The sequence below is a fragment of the Sander vitreus genome, chromosome 4 (assembly GCF_031162955.1).
Source record: "Sander vitreus isolate 19-12246 chromosome 4, sanVit1, whole genome shotgun sequence".
NCBI lineage: Eukaryota > Metazoa > Chordata > Actinopteri > Perciformes > Percidae > Sander > Sander vitreus.
In genome coordinates, this window is record NC_135858.1 from 29,082,192 (window position 1) to 29,104,172 (window position 21,981).

General features: G+C 41.7%; 1 protein-coding gene across 5 annotated transcripts in view; it reads left to right on the top strand.

Moving 5' to 3' along the window:
- The window catches only part of ripor3 (RIPOR family member 3), a 76,779-nt gene that overhangs the window by 51,881 nt on the left and 2,917 nt on the right, over positions 1 to 21,981 (top strand). For 4 of the 5 annotated variants that reach the window (XM_078249265.1, XM_078249263.1, XM_078249264.1 and 1 more), the window contains 16 exons: positions 3,277 to 3,340; positions 3,461 to 3,504; positions 4,028 to 4,153; positions 4,884 to 5,029; positions 7,137 to 7,187; positions 8,347 to 8,473; positions 9,073 to 9,227; positions 10,199 to 10,429; positions 10,660 to 10,744; positions 12,432 to 12,695; positions 12,791 to 12,936; positions 13,360 to 13,525; positions 13,666 to 13,795; positions 14,604 to 14,768; positions 15,059 to 15,223; positions 18,225 to 18,427. In XM_078249265.1, the coding sequence (XP_078105391.1) occupies positions 3,277 to 3,340; positions 3,461 to 3,504; positions 4,028 to 4,153; positions 4,884 to 5,029; positions 7,137 to 7,187; positions 8,347 to 8,473; positions 9,073 to 9,227; positions 10,199 to 10,429; positions 10,660 to 10,744; positions 12,432 to 12,695; positions 12,791 to 12,936; positions 13,360 to 13,525; positions 13,666 to 13,795; positions 14,604 to 14,768; positions 15,059 to 15,223; positions 18,225 to 18,427 (2,268 nt within the window). The remainder of the gene's footprint in view (positions 1 to 3,276; positions 3,341 to 3,460; positions 3,505 to 4,027; positions 4,154 to 4,883; positions 5,030 to 7,136; positions 7,188 to 8,346; positions 8,474 to 9,072; positions 9,228 to 10,198; positions 10,430 to 10,659; positions 10,745 to 12,431; positions 12,696 to 12,790; positions 12,937 to 13,359; positions 13,526 to 13,665; positions 13,796 to 14,603; positions 14,769 to 15,058; positions 15,224 to 18,224; positions 18,428 to 21,981) is intronic. The other variant, XM_078249267.1, reaches the window with a different exon arrangement.

A 21,981-nucleotide genomic window follows, 5' to 3' on the forward strand; every position in this document is an offset into this window, starting at 1 on the left:
TTTCTACAAAGTCATATCCTTTCATTTACTGCAAACGAGCACTTTAACCAGGACTGTTCAGTTCACTTTCATTACCGCTCATTCAAAGTGAACATGCAATTACTGTGAGCGAGGGAATCTTCCTTAATGAAGCAGTGAGATGATTAGAAAAAAGAGAGCATATATATTAATTAAACCTTCCCATATTTAAGGCAAACTATTTTACTATAATAAACAACCTGACAGTCCATAACAAGAGAAATACACCAAAATAAAGATAAAATAAATTCAGATATGGTGCCATATATTTTCTTTTTTTTTCTTCTTTTTTTTAAATCTTTCCTGTTAACCTGAAACAGTATTACTTTCAGTTTGAACACTGATGCTTTTTTAATTGTATTTAAATTGTGGATGGGGGTTTTCTGTTCAATAATTGCTGACAAACATTTTACTCATTTCAAAAAAGGGAAAAACGCCCTCCTCACTTCACATTCTGGAAAGAAAGACCTGGACTTGTTGACTAAACAGCCATTTATGCCTAAAGGGAATACTGTGTAAATTGGGCTGCAGCAAACCAAACACATTTGGCAGACAACGATCCAGGCAAACGCTTGACTGGATTAGAAAAAGTAACTTTTTCTTTGATTCACACAGAAAATACTGGATTTGTTCTGTAACAATGCAGCATGATGGAAGCTGAATGAAAAAACTATTCGTCCACAGAAAATAAAACATTCTAAAAGCTTTATAAATGATTTTGGTGAAGCTGTAAAATCCAAAAAATGTCATCACCACAGAAAAGAAAGTTGAGAACAGATTCTTGTGCCCTGAATGATCACAGAGTAATGCGATAAAAGGGCTGTAATTGAAATGTAGTCAGGCCAAAATTGGCTGCCACTTATCCATCATCTCTCACAGCCGCTAATGGCCGTAATGCTGCCAAACCAAATCATCTGGTGGGTGAGTGATGGTCCCACAGTGATTCTCCTGTTTGCAGCTGCATGCTAAGGGTCATTAACAGACAACTGAAGACTCATTCATACCCTCTGTCTGTCTGTCTGTCTGTCAGTCAGTCTCACGGTGGTGCAGAACATTCAGTCTCTCCTTCTCATCTAACAGTTTCAAACACATGCTCACATAGGTACATCTATTTTTTTTTGGTCCTATTTTGCTTCCTCTTATACGGAAAATTACAGACATTTCTGCCTTGTACTCATCATCTAGTGTTATTTCTGCCCGTTTCCTTTCTTTCAGTGGTGGAAGAAACATTCAGATCTTTTAAGTGAATGTAGCCAGAACAGTGTTAGAAATACTGTGGAAAAAGTTATGTATTCAAAATGAAAAGGCTGTAACACTTAGGCTACATTTACACTACTACGTTTTGGTTTATAAATGAATATCTTTTGCTACGTTCACGCCTCGTGTATACACTACTCCGGCTTATCAGAGTCCCTAAAATGGAGACATTTGGAAACACTGCTGCCCCCGGTTTGGTTTGAAAACTCCGGGGTTGCTTTGTAGTCTGGACGGACACAAACGGAGACCTTTGGAAACGAGGACCAGAGCCGGTCTATGGAGAGCCTGTTCACTCCCTATTAAGCCCCATTGTACAGAATTTGGTTGCAGTTCCACCAGAGTTCCACTGGGGGTGATCGTATGGTGGTCTATGGAGCTAGACAGCTAAATTTGTCTCTTTCGCCCGATTGCCGTTGACAAATCTCAGATTTGATTACAGTTTTTCCAAGTTCAACATGGATTATAGGTCGAAAGTTGAATGATCGAGTACTTATGTCCTTTCGATTTCTTACAGGTTGAGTCGTTGTTGCCCATAACACGCTAGCATTCTGCTAATGAATGCCGATTGGTCAGTGAAGGACTGATTATGATCGGATATCCCGCTTGATGGCATCTGAAGCAGAACCAGAATGTCAGAGTGAATATTTCGCCGTGGTCTTTAAAACATTAGCAAACCTCTTTCTAGCACGTGTATTAACAGGGAGAGCCTAACCTGTCAGCTGGGTTGTCAATGCCTCAGGAGAACAAAGGAAGCGACTCAGAGCTTGCCGTAAAGCAGTATCTCTGGCCGTACGATGTGTATGACGTCATTGACATTTTAAAAGGCTTTTTAGAACAAAAAAGCCACTTTAAAAAAAATCTAACACCCAGCAGTGTGTATTTTCTTTGCCTCCCCTTTCGAATGCAACATTCAAATTACTAGACAAAAAATGATATCCTGAGAAAAGTGGATTTTGAGGGGTATAGCTCCATAGACCACCATTCATTCTGCACTCGCCTGTGAACGCCCTCATATGGAACCAGAGTGGAAATGCAACCAGTTCAGAAGCTGCAAGTTTTCCCGAGAGTGGAACTTCTCCCCTTATTAGAAATTCTCTGCGAGGACGCACGTCAGTCAGTCTAATCGGTTAGGTGGGCTTACATACTTTCAGTAACAGTTTCACCTTGTCGTCGGTCCAAGCCAATACATCTTTTGCTTACTATTGTTGAGCTTTCTCCAAAGTATTTTCTATATTTTATTTGTACATCCATGATTTTGAACCGCTGAGTAACGTCAGACAATCTGCTTCCTGTTTAATCCGGCACGCACATGCCCAGTGTGTGTGAATGGTCATGTGATATGTGTGGTCAGACGTGTTAACATGGATGGAGATTAGTTCTGCGACTGGAGCTAAAACTCTTCTTCTGGACCGAGATCGTTTTTGTCTCAAACTTAACTTAAAAGTGAAAGTGGACTAGTGTGGATGTAGCTTCAACATTGCCGTTAACATTCTGTCTAAATACAGAGTAGAGAATACAACAACACCAGGTTCATTAAAACTGAACTTACTGAAACATTACATGAACTACATGTTCAAACACAGTTTACTCAGTAGCTTGTTACTAATTGCGTCAACTGGTTTTAATGAGGAACACTACTGATCCTAAACTGAACCAGCACAACATCTTTTTCCCTCACAGCCAGTGAGGTAGTCGAGTGAGGAGGGAGAGAGAGAGAGAGAGAGAGAGAGAGAGAGAGAGACACACACACACACACACACACACACACACACACACACACACACACACACACACACTCTTTCAGTCAAAAAGCCAAAGAAAATTGTTGCCAGATATAGATATATAACAGGTCTAGTGTTGATGTTCTGTTCATGGCCCTGACCTGTGACCTCACTTTGGACAGAAAATACGTGTAAAGTGTCAAAGTGGTTGGTTAACAAAAATAACAGCCGTTTATTTTATCTAAAATGTCACTCTTACCTAATTTCCCTCTCTCTGCAGGACATGTCAGTTATGGAGGGAGAGTTAGAAATCCTCCTTGGAGAGCTACATATCAAAATGAAAGGTACACAAACACACAAAAAAACACACACACACACACACGCACACACACGCACACACACGCACACACAGAGTTACCAGTGACACCTTATCTTCCAAATATCTCATGTGTTTTCCCTTGCAGGTCTGATCGGATTTGCTCGACTCTGCCCTGGAGACCAATACGAGGTGACCTTCTCTATTTAAAGAAAAACATCACTTTGTTTTATTGAATAGAGGTAGTAGGGCTGCACTACTAATCGCGATTTTATCAAAATCGCAATATGGACAAGTGCAATATCCAAATCACAGGCGGGGGGGGGGGGAGGGTCTCCGCAATATTTGTGAAAGGCAAAACATGTGTCAAACTTTTCTGAATGAAGTATTGTGGTGCTGCAGAGACGTCCTAGTCTACAAATCCTATCCTACAAACTAATGAAAAACATCTTTGTCTGCTACATATCCACGCAAAAATCAACACTATAATCATTATAGTTGTAATATTCTTCAATGAAAATCTGAATAATGGTACAAAAATGATCATTCCCTGCAATATCGCGAATCATATCGCAATATCAGTCAAAATAATCCCAATTAGACATTTTCCTCATATCGTGCAGCCCTAGTATGATCAAGTTTACTACACTCAGGGGAAACATGGCTAGAACCAGAGCCAGCACTGTAGTGACGTCATGTCTGGATGATGTCACAGGTGGTGGTGCGTCTGGGCCGCCAGCGATGGAGGATCAGAGGGAGGATCCAATCAGACGACACGCAGTACTGGGACCAGGAGGAGATGGTCTTCCTCCCGCACATACACCACAACTTCGAGATCAAGGTTACACACACACACACATACACACACGCGTACACACACACATGCGTACATGTCATAATAATAACTTTATTTGCATAGCATTTTTCATAATACTACTACAACTAACATTGTGCTGTACAGTAGAAACAATAAATAAAACAAGATCCATAATAAAATGAAATAAAATGTAATTAAACAATAACTAATACAACAATAATAGCAATAAATACGATAATAGAGAGTCTACAGAAGAGATTTAAAAGTACTTGCTAATGCACATAGAGGAAGTTTTTTTTTTTTGCTGATGTAGTAAAAGCTAGAATACCCATAATCCCTTTCTTCTGTGCAGTGATGGAATGTTACTATGTTTATTTACTCACGTACTGTACTTTTTCCACTCCACTACCTCAGAGGGAAATATATTCATTACATGTATTTGACAACTATAGTAACTAGTAAGAGTATGATTTTACTAGCTAAAACTAATGCAGTCTAATATAACAGTACTGCAATATTGTGGTATAAATTGTGTAAAGGATTTAAATACAATTAAATACCTCTTCCACCTCGGACTTTGTGATTACGTGTATAATGGCTTTTAGGGTCACTAACTTTTGTACTTTTTTTAAGTATTTTTGCTGTATTTAGAAAGAATATCCCTTTTACACCATTTGTGCATTATCTTTGCTTGTTGTACAATACATCTGGTTTATGCGTGCATGTATCTCACCCATCAAATCTCTTCTTTCAGGTGACGGAGGCCAAGGGTTTGGGCTGGCTGCTGGTTGGCATGGTGACGTGTGCCAGCGCAGATTTCTTTGTGGTGAGGCCGCAGCTGATGTTGGTGGACATCACGGAGCTGGGAACCATCAAACTGCAGCTGGAGGTCACCTGGAAGTACGAACACACACACACAGACACACACACACTAGGGGGTCCTTAGAGTCACTGCTGGGGGGCCGCCAAATAATTGTTAAATACTTTTTTGAACGTCTTTTTTATATTATTAGCAAAGATAAATCAGCCAATTCGTAAAAACAACATCCTCAACAACATTAATGATACACTTACTGGCCTGTAAGGTAGTCACTATGGTAGCAATCCACAGGTACACGCTAAGATTAAGCTTATGGATTCACTGTGCCTTCCACATTAAAACATGATGACATATGAATATGTAAATAATTATTTGCGTGTGATGTTTCCTTTGTTTTCCGCGTGTGTTATTTCCTTACCACGTTTGATGTTTTCCTTAACCCAACCCAGTTCTTCTTTTCCTAATCCCAACCAGTTTCTCTTTTCCCCCGCGCGTGACGTTAAAACCAACCGTAGCCTCGCGATAACACGTAGCCTTGCGATAACACGCCACGTGGCTTTAGAAAGTGGCGTGCACGTTTACGCTGTGATACAGCGTAGATATACACGCTGATAGCTCAAAAAGCGTACAGATAACACACCACTTGGCTTTAGGAAAGTGGGGTGTATGTTTACTCCAAGTCATGATATCACGTTGGTTCCGTGGCACTTTTTTGACCCACTCGGGGAGACGGGAGCTGACTGATCAGTCCGACTGCCTTTTCTGCCAACGGTCAGCCGTCAGGTTGGTGTGTCGGAGCCTTAAGATGAAAACACCAACAGCAGCCAAAAAAAGTCCAGGTCTATTTTAATGTCCACCGTGCCATGGTTGGTATTACCAAAGACGGTTTACAACCGAGACGCCCCAACTCAGAGTAGTTTCCTGTATCTGTGTCATGTTGGTTTTTCCATGGCCACGCCTCTTCAGGAGACTAGCGGCAGGTCCTGAGTGTATTGATTCCAATGGGAGAAGTCAACGTGAACACAGATTATGAGCAAATATTTTGCCCCATAGTCACTAACGTATATATTGGACCCATTTTTCACAAGCCACATATCTCCAGAACATTCGGACACTAAAATGGTTTTTTTTCAGACGGACACATCAGGAGAAAATAAACTTTGTTTGAGGCCTGTTTCTGTCTCAGGACCAAACTCTCAAGATCTAGCAACACAGAGAAGCTAATGTCAGCTAACGTTCGTCAACGCCCTAACAAAACTAATCTCTGTGATGCTAAATATGTCTTTTAGCTGTGTAAATATCTAACGTTAGCAAAAGAAGATATTAATAAATTATTTAAATATAACTTTTAAGTGTGTAACTTTTCATACCACACGCGCTGCTCGAAATGCACTCTCTTTAGTATAGAGGATCTTTGGCATTGCTAAGCCTCTGTACTGATTGACAGGTTGGCATGTAGCAAAGCATGCCCTGCTTTATTGTCTATTTTAAAATAAATGGAACATAATTTACTGAAAAAGACTTGAAACTAGCGATTAAGAAGAAGAAGGCCTTTATTTATCCCAATAGGGGAATTTCACAATTTTCACTCTGTTAGTACAGTTGTACACACATTGAACACAGGACTGAATTAATGGAGAGATGTCAGAGTTGGGGGTTCAGTGCCTTGCTCAAGAGCACCTTGGCAGTGCCCAGGAGGTGAACTGGCACCTCTCCAGCTACCAGTCCACACTTCGTACTTTAGTTCGTATGGGGGCTTGAACCAGCGACCCTCCGTTTCCTAACCTGACGATGTATGGACTGAGCTACTGCCACTGCAAGGGCCATACACTCGTTATGAAAATGTTTACTGAGGTAATAAATCAAGTAAGACGTAGGATTATTTTCTCATAGACTTCTATAGAAACAGACTTTTTTTCAGAGCCAGTGAAGTCGCCCCCTGCTGGAAATGAGATAGAATGCAGGTTTACGGAACTTCTGCATTAGCTTCACTTTTTTAGGCTCCGCTTGGGATCATCACATCTCTGCATACGGACTACTTCTCCTGTCCTGGACCTTGCTTTTAGTTTATTGGTGGTGTATTCACATTAGTTTAGAGGTGTTTTTGCTGCCTACGTTGTGACGGCTTTCACTTTCTCTCCCACTTCTTTTCTTTTACTGTTACTTTTGACATCCACATGTTCACAGCAGTAAAACAAGGCCAAGCAACAAACAACGCGATGTAAACAACAACAAATGGTGTGTTTTATTATCATAGATTCACATTTTGCCTTCCTGCAGAATCTGCTGTTGTTTTCTTCTTTCCCTGTCTCCTCTGTGCCTCTAACCTGAGCCAGCTGTCCCTGTGCAGCTCATTGAATACAGAGTGTACGTCATACGCACGCACACACCCACACCCACACCCTTAATAGCACACACACACGCACTCCGATGTGCCCTTGCACCATAACAAATCCCATTTCAGGGTTTAGAGAAGCCAGGTGGATGACATTTCATGGATTCTCTCTTTAGAGAGATGGGGAATCACACAGACACGCACAAGGCTGGCGAACTCACACTCACAAAACACTGCTGTGACCGCACACACGCACGCTTGCACGCACGCACACACACACACACACACACACACACACACACACACACACAATTCTGTTAAGCCCCTAAATGAGTCACAGTGGAGTGATTGCAATCAGTGTTTCTGCTACACATAAAACTCTTCGAACCAACATGACAAAATGTAATACAAATACAAAAATATTACAGCTAAAGAAGATGGAAATGTGTTGGTTCAAATCTCAGCCTGATGAGAGAAGCTGACATCTAAAAGCCAGTGGACGAAAATACAAGACCTGGCTGCACTGCAGAGCCCCGAGGTGTGTCACAGACTGATCAATATAAAGCAGGATGTTGTGCTCTGACAACAGTGTAGGGAACGCTCCCAAACGATCAAAATGACAATTTTACAGACACTATTTGAGAAATAGCTGATAGAAAATGACTCAGTGTAAATAAAATGAACAAATAAATTCAGTGAGCTCAGGGGCACTGTCATCCATTAAAGCACACAAGCAATGTATTTTTAAGGGACTGTGACTAAAACGTTTCATGAATTTTCGGGTTTTTTCCATAAACGGTATGCACACACCGTACGGTGAGGATTACCACAAAGTCAAGAAAGGTAGAGGAAACGACCATGACATTGTTCACGTCTGGAAACGCATTAAAACTTTGGAAAAGTCTGGAAACTCGGAGACAAGCCGCAAATATTAAAGAGCAGTTACATTTGCTGGTGTATCGTCAAATGGATGAAGTGTGTTTAACAGCTGGGATATTCAGCATATTTGTGTGTAATGTACATTTATATCTTCCATGTGTCTGTGTGTATTTGCACCTGCAGTCCGTTTGACAGCACGGAGAAGGTGAGGCCGCTGTCTGTCAGCAGGCAGTCGGTGTCCAGCAGGAAGAGTTCAGTTTACAGCTGGACGGCACCGAGCACCCCCTCCTTCACAGAGAAATACTTTATAGTGAGTACACAGACGCGCTCACACACTGTGATCAGTTACAACCACAACATGCCTAACGCCAATTGAACTTCTATTTCTTTTTTTATGGTGGCTAATTTGAAGTTAAAAGTTCACCATTTGTCTCACATTGCCAGACCTTCCTCCACAGTCTACGTCAACACAGCATTCTGGGATGGAAGAAAAACTGACTCTTGTTTATTGGCATTTCTTTAAACCAATCACAATCGTCTACCTTGGTGCCTCCGCAAAATAGCCTCGGGAAGGAACTTGTTTTGCTCGTTCAAAAGTTGTTTTAGTCGTGCAACAGAAAACTCAGATTGGACAGATAGTCTAGCTAGCTGTCTGGATTTACCCTGCAGAGATCTGAGGAGCAGTTAACCATAGTCCTCATAAATCCACCGGAGTTTAGAACGCCAAAACAAAGAAAGCGAGGGACATCCGGCGGCACCGGAACAATCCCCTAAATGATCTGTTCCCTGACTCTTTCCATCTAGAAAGAAACTGTGAAAATATTTCATTAAGTCATTAGTCAAGCCTAAAGTGGCTTTAAAGTTGAAAGCGTGATGTTTACACTGATATGCTCCTTCTGCCCTCTGCAGTCGATGATGCGTGAGCTGCAGGATCCAGAGGGTTCCCTCCCGTCGCTGGTGTCTAAAAGTCGACATGACAGAGGAGGCGTGTCTCTGCTCAGCTACCTGTCCAACCCGTCCCACTCCGCCATCACCTCAAACCACAGTCCGCAAAGACCCTACAGGTATGTAGCATTGAAAGATAACGCTTGTGTTATTGTATGGTAATGGCTTTCAATTCCAAGGGGGCAATAGACAGTGGCGACAGAGTAGAGCCCGACTGATTTATAGTGATGATTCTGATAAATGAATATTTAAAAAATAAAATAATTAGGACAAAACACCCTTCAACCATGTTATGAGTGTTGGCGTTGCATAGTTTGTCCACCAGAGGGCGCTCTACTTTACGCTCTACAATTTCATATTATATCATCATTATCAGAACTTTTATCTGTTCTGTTGTGACAATAAAACAAACAAGTTTCTTTTTAAACTGCATTATCATATTATTTTAGTGAGGACTCATAAATAACTAAAAATAACTAATGTTAGGGAAATCTGTTTTGTTACGCGTTTCTGGATTAAAAAAAAATATATATATATATATCGGCATATCAGATTTTTAAATCACCAAATATTTGTATCAATATCGGCCTTAAAAATCCATTATCGGTCAGGCTCTACTACAGAGACAATTCTTGTTAGTACTGAATTAATCGTTTTCATGGAATTTGACCGTAATAATAATAATAAGATAATGACTAAATAATGAAAACCTTATGCTTTAAAGCAGTACTTCCCAAACTGTTTGCCTTGTTACCCAATAAAATGAGTTTAATATGGACATGAGTCATTTTTTATTCTTAGATTTGTTTGATTTGAAGGTATTTTTAGAGGCCTGAAGAGGTGAAAATATCCAGTATTTCACAAGACAAAAAAACAGAAAGATTGTTCTCTCCTATCCCTTTAATCATCTTAGGACCCCATGGAGGGTCCCGATCCTTCAGATTGGCGACTATTGCTTTTAAAGAACTAACTAACTAACTAAACAACTATAGTATAACAAGGATTCAAACATACATTAATTAGAAAGAGGTCACCATAGACGCATTTTTTTTATTTTTTATAATTCATATGAAAATCTATTCCTGCACAGTCTGACACGTACTCACAGCTACCCCTCCAGCCACAGTCAGGGCACCAGTCTGGGAGGAAGCCAGACTCAGCTGTCCCTCGGGGAGGAAGGGTCCCTGGAGATCTCTACAGAGGAGAGGGAGAGGAGGAAGAGGATGGATGACAAGGACGGAGAGGAGGAGTGGGGAAGTGTGTTAGATACCCGCTCTACACCCACAGAGAGTAAACCAAGTTCCCTGCTGGCTCTACAGAGGTGGGGACAAACTCAAGAGCAAATGTTTTGTTGTTGTCCTGTTAAAACCATGTCAAATATTTTGTCTACCTTCTATAGATCATCGTCACACCCAAATTGAATCTGCAGATTTTTTTTTTTGCATAGATTCCGTGTAGCCCTGATCATCATGCTAAATCTTCTAACAGTACTACTACTTTATAATGATACTGCAAACGAATAAAGATGATCTTTCTTTAACACGTGTTCAGCACTCCTGACATCCTGAGAAAGAACACAGCTGGAGAAGCCGACCCTGAAACGCACAGTGCAGCGCCGGACACCGGCAGTGTGCAGGTAAAGAACACACCTGTGGCCTTCACTAGAATCGCCAAACATTTAGCTGAATTAACACTGCATTAAAACCCTGCTGCAAATAAACATAGCTCGAGAATCTTCAACCACCGCTTCAGGCTGAAGCCCTGATGTGTGAGAAGTTATCTGTCCCATTAAAGTGCCCTGCTACGTCCTGCTATGCCCTGCAGTACCCTGCTATGCTCTGCAGTGCCCTGCTACACCCTGTAACGCCCTGCAGTGCCCTGCTACGCCATGAACTACAACTACTATTTCTAGTCATATTTCTATTATCTTTATTGCGACTATAATTGCTAGTGTTCATCACACCCCCAACCGGCACCGTCAGACACCGCCTACCAAGAGCCTGGGTCTGTCTGAGGTTTCTGCCTAATACGAAGTTTTTCCTCGCCACTGTCGCACTTAATGCTTGTTCTTGGGGGAATTACTGGAATTGTTGGGTCTTTGTAAATTATAGAGTGTGGTCTAGACCTACTCTATCTGTAAAGTGTCTTGAGATAACGCTTGTTATGATTTGATACTACAAATAAAATTGAATTGAACTGACAAGAGAGGGCAACAAACCAGCGGCACCACTGTTTTCTATGTTTCTAAGCCCGCTCTCGGGTGGTGTCTTGATACCCTTTAACTCTTCAGAAAAGCAGCAATTTCATCACATTTGCTGCCAGGATCATACGTAGACTGTAAAAATAACGGACGTAGCATCAGTGGCATCACCAATCACCCATTGGTTTGTGGACTGCAGTTTTGAAGCCAGTTTGCATTTTGGCTGTCACCGTCTTGGTGCCAGAATTGACCATATTTGGACAAAAGGGTGGAGCTGGGGAGGATGACGCGCCTAAGCCAGTGTTGTGTATGGTTTAATGGTGCTGCGCAAAGCCAAATGCCAAAGAGGGAAAGTTTTACCGGCGGGTAAACTCGGCCTCCGGGTACTGGAGCTGTTCATCTGCACATACAGCAGTACATAGAGCTGGTTGAAAATCGGTAGACCTTCTCTTAAGTTACCAGTTAACGCTAGCGTTAGCGCGGACAACACAAAAACAAGTGCACGGCTTTTTTTCATGTACATCATTGCTAAGCCTCTATCATGATTGGCAGGTCAGCTTGTAGCCACGCCTCTAAAGCATGTCCTGCTTTATTGTTAATTTTAAAACAAATGGGACTATAATTTACAAAAATGAACATCATGCTGTATTGAAGAAGACTTGAACTAGCGATTGAGAGCATAAACTCACAGAAAATGTTTATAAATCAAGGGAGTACTAGGATATTTCCCCATAGACTTCTATAGAAACTGACTTCTTTTTGGAGCCAGTGGAGTCGCCCCCTGCTGGAAATTAGATAGAATGCAGGTTTAAGGCACTTCTGCATTGGCTTTACTTTTCAGTCACAGAAGTTGCTGCTTGGGATCATTACATCTCTGCACCCAGACTACTTTTCCTGTCCTGGGGCTTTTTAGTTTTTCGTGCTGCATTCACACTAGTTTTAGAGGTGTTTTGGTGGCCTACGTTGTGACGACTTTCACTTATTTGGCTTTTTATTGTCTAATAACATGCCATTAGATATTAGATATTATTTTGTTGGTAACAATATCTAATAATCTTGCATTTTTAGGGTATTTCTACTATCTGGATTCCATTTAAACTCAGTCTTCCCACGTTTGTTCCAGGACTCCCCAGAATGTCAGTCATATTCTGCCCCGGCCTCACCCATACCCCCTACTCAGCCTCCAGATGCAACCCCTTCCTCACCTGCCACTGCTGCTCCAACCCCAGGGAGGCCCGGGGTGAGCAGTGCCCAGCGCAGGGCCCAGGCCGTCAGGCTGGGAGCCCTGATCGCAGAGCTGGAGAAGACCTTACAGAACCAGAGCTGCTCTGAGAAGGAGCTGAGAGCCCTGGACCACCAAATACTGCACCTGGCAACCATACTGAAGGTACCCGTGTGCATTCCTACACATACACAAACATACTGTGTGTGATCCTTGTGCCATTTATCTCTATGTATACGTGTACATGTGTTCACTCACAGAACGACCTTTCCCTGCTGAGAAGCTCATCATCAGAGGAGACTCTGGCTGTGGAGGAAGTCCTGGGCAGCTTTGACTTCCTTTCTCATGACTTCATCGCAGATGATGACACTTCCTGTTTGGGCAGTCTGAGAATCAAAGACAGTGGGTGAGTTAAAAGACAGACAGAAGAAAAGAATCAATATTAGGGCTGGGCCATATGGAGAAAATCAAATATCATGGTATTCTTGACCAAATACCTCGACATCGATATTGTAGGGTTGACTATTGGTGCTTTAACAAAATATTTACACAATGAGATTTCAGATACATAATCCATAATGTGGATATAATGACTAAGTGGGTAAAGGCAAATAATAGAACAGCTAGTTAGTCTGGTAAGTACTGTACTGTAATGCAGCCTGTAAAACCAGGAAAAGACAGAACTTATGCCATAATACAATATCCAAAATGTAAGACTATATCTAGTCGCATGCTGTATATCGATATAATATCGATATATTGCCCAGCCCTAATCAATACAGAGTGATTTAATGTGAAACTCACCTCTCCTTTTCTTCTTCACCATTAGCATCAGTTCTTTGCAGCAGAGCACTCTAAAGAGTCTCGGCCTCCTCTCCCAGAACAGCCAATCAACTTCCGAGGAAGAGTTGGTCATAACCCCTCTGACTTCTGGGAATTGGGGTGTTGACCAGGCTCTTGAGACTCACCTGGATATATGTTGCATCCTGCTCCAGGTACAGTATGTTTCTATGAGCTACGTCCACATGAACCACGTTTTTGGATCGGCGTTTACATCTTCTGTGTCTTGCTGCTCCTCGTCTCTCTCCACCCTCAAACTCGCTTGTCGAAATCTAACAAATACACGTTTCCTCAGATGATGAGAACGACCGACTTCAGCCCATCGAGGAGGGACCTGCTGGAGGAAATGGCTCTCCAAGCTGAAGTCCTTGACAGAATCAGCTGTTTGCTGCTGGAAAGGAACGACAGCCTATCTGCTAGAGACAGTGAGTGGAAGATATGTCTGTCTTTTAGGGAATGACACTGTCTACACTTAACACATAATTAAGCATGAAATCACTTACAACAGCTTATAGAGCTCAACAGTGACCGCCCACTTTTGGAACGTCTCTGGGTTCCGGAAGTGATTTTCCGCGTCCGTTCGACGTTGGGAAATTTTAAGCCTGGATGGAACCAAGCCGACCAGCTACCACATGAATCTTGACCATAAAACATTTGATTTCGGTACAAAAGAAAAATTTTAAAACTAAAAAAAAAAGGCAAAAAAGTACAAACACTGTGTACAGAAACAATCATAGACTTCAATGGCAGCAGCTTACTAGCTTTTCGCGGGTGCTGCAAACATTTCCATGGTAACAGCGAGCTCCACCAATCAGAGACGTTGCTGTAACACCTATTATTGTGGGTAGTGTAGTATTTCTCCATAAGATCGCAAATAAAACATATTTGTCTTAAAACAAGGTTGATTTCATAGGGACTTGTGGCTTCTACAGGAGCGGAAACCTTCGTTTCACACTCTCATAGCGCGTAATAAGTCTACCTTGGGTGGTTTAGGCATTATGGCTGATAATCAAAATCTTTATGGAGAAAATGAATGGGATTTTAACTTTCGGAACCACACTGCTCTATTTGGGTAAAACCTTAACCCAAATCTTTGATGTACATGTAGGTGTTGAAGAACTATCATGTTCTGTACGCGTTTGTGCTCATGTTCTGGTTCTCATGCATGGGTAAATAAAGGTCAACATAACATTTTCATTCTCCTCTTCTTCGTCCTCCTCTCTTCACCTTCAGTCCTCCCTAAGGCCCAGAGAACGAGGGATGTGCTGTTGTTCTGGGAGGAGTGTATGAACGACAGCAGCTCTCCTTTCTGTTGCCTCTCTGACAGTTTCTCTAGGACGTTAAGGAAACGTTACACCCACAAGGTGAAGGCCAAGCAGCCCGGCCAGTCAGAAAAAGGTCGGTACCACATACGCACTTCCCACCACCTTTCCTACACATACTGTTGAATTAACTATGCTTATTTCGTGAAAAGCTTTGCCATAGAGTTTTACAAATGTTTTAAATCGAGAGTCTCCCGTCTGCCGAGAGAGGAAAACAGAAATTCGGAAGACTAAAAGGCAGTGCTGAGGCAGTAATGGATGTTGGCTCCTGCACACTGATCAAACACTGCACTGACTGCCTCAGTCACAAGCAGTGTTTTCACTTGCTGACTGCGCTGAAACACTCTCTTACTCCCTCCTCTGCAGTGTTTTCTCAGCTCCTGCAGCAGGTCCAGACGGCCTGTCGGATGGTGCCCAGCCTTCGGCCCGTCTGTAGCCCAGAGAGAGTCACCCTCTTCCAGCTCTCAGTCTATCTGAATCGCTGGAGCATCCGGGAGCTGGGAGAACACATCTCACGCCTCTCCAAAGAAGGTATATCTGTCGTTTTTTTAACTTCTACATAGAGAGTTATCTGAAGAAATTTTTTTTAAACCGTCATACAGTTTTTTGCATTTTAAATGCTCGGAGCTTCACAAACTAAAGGTCATTCACCTCTGTTGTATTGGGGTGGAGCCAGGAATCTTAGAGACACATTTCTCAAAACCTGAACAAATGAAAAACAAAACAACATACATGGCTAAATATCACAAGGCTTGGCCTAAACACATGGTTTTCTACCAAACAGGTAGGCTAAATAATATGTTTTTGTAATTTGGTTAAACTGAACCTTCACAGTAACTAATTTCTGATCTGCGTTTTCATTTGTCGTAAAGATTTTTACCATGTATGAGTATCTACTTTTACTGAGTGGTTAAAAAAATATTCAGGTTACCAAAACAAAGGCCAGACCTAGCAGTAGCAACTCACTATCAACACTGCAGAGATATATTATGGACACTTTGTCCGATGCAGCAGTACACTTATTTTTACCCTCTAATTGTGTTTTAATGCCTCTAAAAACTAGGCTTCAAATCTTAAATATTCTACTTAACATTAAATAGCGCTATTCAGGGTTAAATTAAAAACAATCTAAGTAAAAAAATAAAAAATAAAAAAATCATATAGTATTATGTGATAAAAGTTTACAATCTACTTCAACAAGACTGTGTAGGTGGATGATTGATTTGACCAGATTGGTCCTCACTGGTATACGAAGTGTCGGAAATGGGCCAGAGCTCACAGGTACTGAGTACCGCCACCTCCTGTGATGAGTAGGTACGCACCCCTAAACACCTGCGTAACTGCGTCTCTCACATAGCAGCTGACAATGTCCTTGGTAACATAGCAGTGGATAAACATATTATTGTAACCCTGATCGCTGGAACACGCTACTGTGCCACCGCTGCGGTGGCCAACAGGGGCAAACGCCTTGCAACTTAAGGAAACACACGCAAATAGACAAAACACAAGCAAATTAAGAAAACATCAAGAAAATCGATCTGTCTCGTGGTGGCGAGGACCCTAAACAATACACAACATCGCCGCTGTTAAGACTTTTGCGTATGAAACATGTGTATGAAGGAATCTACAGACAGCAGCCAAAAATGCAGCAACTTCAGGTACGGCAAAGGAAGGACAGTTCATTTCACAGCTGAATATTTCATCCCTGTAGTGTTAGAGCCCACATTTTATGTAGTACTGTGGTCATTTACATTAAAAAAAAAGGTAATTCTAGTTCTTCAAGTAAATTGTAGCACACCACAGTCAACTTTAATCAAATGAAACTATAATAATAATAATAATAATAATAATAATAATAATAATAATAATAATAATAATAATAATAATTTAATTTCCCACAAAATAGTAGCTAGTGAAAATGCTGCATGGCTAACTTTGGAAAAAAAACAAAAACAATGTGAAGCCCTGAATGTATTTAATGAAATGCATACAAAAACACATTTCAAGTGATATATTACTAAGACAAGCGTGTAAATATAAATATATCCAAGACTCATGCAATGATAACGTCATGCAACTGCTGAATTGAGTACCAACACCTTTTTTGGGGCCAGTTCAGGCACTGCAGTATACGACATCACGGCCCCACCCACTTCAAAGTAATAAGTTATAAAAGCTCAGAGAAAAAAAAGAAATATTAATGTGAAATAACCCAAACTTTTCTAATGTTGTCAGAGAACAGTGTGTTCATGTAGAATCCCATTAGCCTACTAATATTAAGAAGCTGATTGAGAAAATAAGTTCCAGGGCCTTTAAGGACTACAGACCACCGCGGCACACTAAACATACAGTATTTAGTCAGTCTAAATCCATCGTTGGTTTGTTTTTCGTTGACTTTACAGCTGGCAGAACACATGACAGGTGTCTCCAAAGTTTGTCTCGACGTGTTTGTGTGTGTGTGTGTGTGTGTGTGTGTGTCCTGCTGGTATTTGTTGTGTATTCGAAGAATGGTGGTATGTCTTTATAGTTCTAATAGAAGGCTTGAGAACATTCCAGAAATTCCAGCTTGCTCAAGTCATCTGGACCATCTGTCAACATTACTGCCAAAAAAACGATCACACCAAACAAACAAACTGGCCGTTTGTGTGTGTGCACGCACACACGCGCGTGCATGCATGTGTGTGCATCAATAACGTTTCAACAATCACATCATCATTCATCAGACATGAACACACAAAAAGACTTCCTTCCTTCCTCTCTTCCCTCCACCTCCCCTCTCCTTCATGTGGCTACAGTATGTTAATGTCTGCGGTTTATTAAACTGCTAAATTTGGTTTGCACAACACATATTAAACTGCTAAAACATTGTGTTTTTGTGCTTAATTCAATCTGGAACAAATAAAGTCTGACATTAATCTTGGCATTTGTTTTAACTCACTTTAAACACCAGGCAGGTGGAGTTTACAGCCCTGGTAAGACAAAGAATGCCAGACAGATTAGATCCGATTTAATTTGCTTTTCTGAGAAGATATGTCATGATGATTAAGTCCTGATTAAAAAACATATAAAAGCTGTTAATTCTTCCTTGGTAAAATAAGTGAGTAGAAATGTGAATGAGTAGCCTATTAAGTGAGAGTAATGGTTTATAATTATTATTTATTTTATTGCATTTGCCTCTGTGAGGATTTTTTGTTGTCTTATGTTAAATAAAACTTAAAACAAGCCTCTTCTGACGTGTTTGATTTGATATAAAACGGATATTCCTAAACGTACTTAGAAAAGCTCACAATAGTAAAAAGGTATCATGCAATTCCTAAACCTTGACCTGTTTCCAACATCAAGAATGAACTCCGAACCTCAGCTTTTGAGCACTCACTGACGAGTCGTCCTCAAAGTGCTCAAAACAAAAATGGAAATTTGAAATTGGACCAAAAAAAAAAAGATTGCGTGACTTGATTGAAAGCTCCAGTACAGCTATTAAACAGACTTTGTGATTCGTTATTCATTCATTGTGGTCACTAATGTGTTTCAGAGTACATCCTGTCGGCCCTGAGGAGCCCCAAAAGGAGGCGGGCTTTAAATAAGATGAGGGGGCGGTGCATGGTGGAGCTCCTCCCGCTGAGATGCACGCTGCAGACTCTGGCCGCCCTGCAGCTCGACTCCAACCACAAAGTCTGCAAAGCTGCTGCCAACTGTCTCAGCAGAGCTGCAGGCTGCAAGGCTTTCAGGAGCAAGGTACAGCAAACATTCCAGACTGATTTCATGAAGTGGCGTATGTATGACACGCCAATTCGTATGCCATTATTGGCGTGTTATCAAGACGCACACTCGCTTTTTAGCGTGTTTAAACCCAACCGGTTCTTCTTTTCCTAAACCCAACCCCGTTATTGTTTTCCCGTTCGCCGTGATGCTAATTCCTCGAGCCATCTTTCCTGCTCTGTCTCTGTGTCGCTCTTACATTGTTGCCCCTGGCAAACAATAGCGTAGGATCCCAAAATGGTGGGCGGGCTCAGACACCTCCCAAATCATCACGTGACAGCAAGCTACCATGACGTATGTCCTCATTGTTAATACGCCGTAGACACGCGGAATGCTCAAAATGTATACAGATAACACGCCACTTCACCAGGGGCTCTAGACCTTAACAAAAGCATTGACAACATTGTTTGTGTACCCAGAGTTTACTAAAAAGAAAGGTTTTGAACAACTCACCATAGCTCTTGTTGTTTCCGGCCGCTACCACCTCGGCAGTCAAAATGAGTATATCCCTTGTGCACCGGTGTAGTTAAGGTGTAGAGCCCCTGGTGATACTTCGAGCAAAGTCTCATGTTGTGTCGAGCCTTCTTAGTGTTTTAAAAATAGCTATTTTGAGGCTAGCATAAAAGTGCCCCTAGGACTCCCATTCAAAAGGCCATTTGACCGAAAAACGAAAATACGGTACATCTTAAAAGTGACGCTTCCGTCCTAAATATGCTTTTAAACGAAAGTTTGACTCGGGTACATTCACAAAAAGACCCTAGGTTGCATTTTGGCGAGAGCTACGCTTTAAATAAACTTAAAATAGAAACAAAATATGATTTGTCAGTTTCATAACTAAGCTCTTCCAGGAATTTAAATGAAAAACAAACTATTCTTTTTAATAAAAAGAATAAATGTGGGAATCTTAAATAAAGGGGAATCTTACAGACGATATGTACCGATATTTTCACTTTGCATGGATAATATTGGATCGTGGATCTTTGAATCGATATATATCAAGTATAAAGTGTGATTTATGCTTCTGCGTTAAATCTACGCTGTAGCTACGTATGTAGGTATGTGGAGTTACGGACCCTACGCCGTAGCCTGACGTGCACCTCTCAAAAAATTAAACTACACATAGCGGCGACGCAGAAAACAACTGTGATTGATCTGTTTGGCCGTGGCCTGGTAGCATTGTATTTCCCTCTACTCATTTCCTGGTTCTCCTTCTCCATAAACAACATGAAATCAAGGACAGGACATCTCCCACCGTGGTCAGAAAGCACAGGGGAGAAACTTTTTCTCTCACTATGCCTCTAGAGTCGCTACTCGCTTCAAAGCTAATCACCGTCACTCTCTCACTCGCTTTACACACTCCCCACACACACACACACATGCCGGCCCTGCCGTTCTCTTAAAGAAATTGACGCACACACCAACGCACAAGTATAAACTTAAGGCCACTTACATAGGCTACGGCGAAAGCTCTGCGTGGAGCCTCCGCAGAACCATAAATCACACTTAATGCCAACACACAGGCAGGGAATGTTCAACATGACATCATGACTTCGCGTAAACACACGCCACTTTCCTAAAGCCAAGTGGCGTGTTATCTGTATACATTTTGAGCATTCCGCGTGTCTACGGCGTATTGACAATGAGGACATACGTCATGGTAGCTTGCTGTCACGTGATGATTTGGGAGGTGTCTGAGCCCGCCCACCATTTTGGGATCCTACGCTATCGTTTGCCAGGGGCAACAATGTAAGAGCGACACAGAGACAGAGCAGGAAAGATGGCTCGAGGAATTAGCATCACGGCGAACGGGTTGGGTTTAGGAAAACAATAACGGGGTTGGGTTTAGGAAAAGAAGAACCGGTTGGGTTTAGGAAAAGAAGACAGCGACGGTTGACTTTAGGAAATATCACACGCGGGACACGAAGGAAACGTGACACACGGGACACAATCCCCGGTCTCCTGGGTGAAAGTCCTGTGTTTGACCCATCTTCCACCCCGACCACATTCACAAAAAGACCCTAGGTTGCATTTAGGCGAGAGTTACGCTTTAATGTAACTGTGGTAAATTGGCACACCGTGATATTGTCTCATATCGGTCGCAGGTTCCTGAAATCAAATCGTACCGTGACAGACTTTAAAATTAGCAAATATCGTATCGTATATCGTATTCTTTGTCCAAAGAATATATATAATATTGTATAGTGATACAACTTGATTAATGATTCACACCCCTAAGAATTACTTAGACGGAAATGCTGCTTTCCAGATAAACTGCAAAATCGGAATTTCCAAGTTCCAAGTTGGAAATGTCAACAGGAACGCCCCCTGAAGTCAGATTTCCGACTCGGAAAGTCGGGGTAACCTCACAATCCAACATCCACTGTTGAAAGATGTATGAATATACTGTTATTAGCACTTCTGTCTTATTTGTGTCTCATTAAATCAGCCGTACACACAGTACTGTCCGTCTTCTTTGGACATGTTCCTATGGTGTTTGCACGTGCAACATACCACATAATGCATTGTTATCAACTGGTATTGCAAACAATAGCTAACCTGGCTAGAGTCCCCCAACCCACATATTTCTGGAACGATCAACTCGGGTGTGACGTCATTCCCAGTTCTGACCTCCGAGGTAAATGGAACGCAACAAGACAGTCATGCTTTGTGAGGCTTTAAGCTAAATACTAATGCTGGTTGCATGCTCAAAATTAAAATGTTAACATGCTGATGTTGAGCAGTACCCTGACAAGCCAGACCCACATCAAGATCATGATGTTCAAATTACATTTGCTGCCGCTAGGGTGCGTCTAGATTTCTAGGTTAGTTAAACAGGTATAATGTTTACAATGTTCACAATCGTAATTTTGATTGGCAGAATGCTAACACTAGCCACAAACTACAGATGAGACTGATGGGAATGTCATTAGTTTTTAAGGTATTTGGTCAATAAAACAAAGTAAGCCTAGACAAATGATGAAAATGCTGCCTGTTCAAACCATCTTGAAGGGAAACATGGTGTTTGCACCAAACTTCATGACAATTAATTAATTATTGTTGAGACATTCTACTCAAAACCACAAAATGTGAACTTTATGGTGGCGCTAGAGGAAAGGTCAGAGGATCACCAAAGTCATTAGGAGTCAGTCATCCTCTGGGGACCATGAATGTCTGTTCTGAATTCATTAGCAATCCATCTAACAACTGTTGAGACATTTCAGTCGGAACCAAAGTGGTCGAGCAACCGACAGACAGGGTCCGAAATTAACACTCGCCAGTCGCCAAACGCGGGTAAATCTTCCGCTTGGCGACTTAATTTCAGAGGGCTAGCCGCCACATGGCGAGTAAATCTTTGTACCAAAATAGTTCTGTAGCACCTCCACTGACTAAATTGAGATAGAACACGGTAAACATAGCTCATACACATCAGCATGTTAGCTCAAAGCACTGTTGTGCCTCAGGTCAGCCTCAAAGAGCAGCAAGCGTGTGGCCGGGTTGGCTCAGTGGGTAGAGCAGGTGCACATATACTG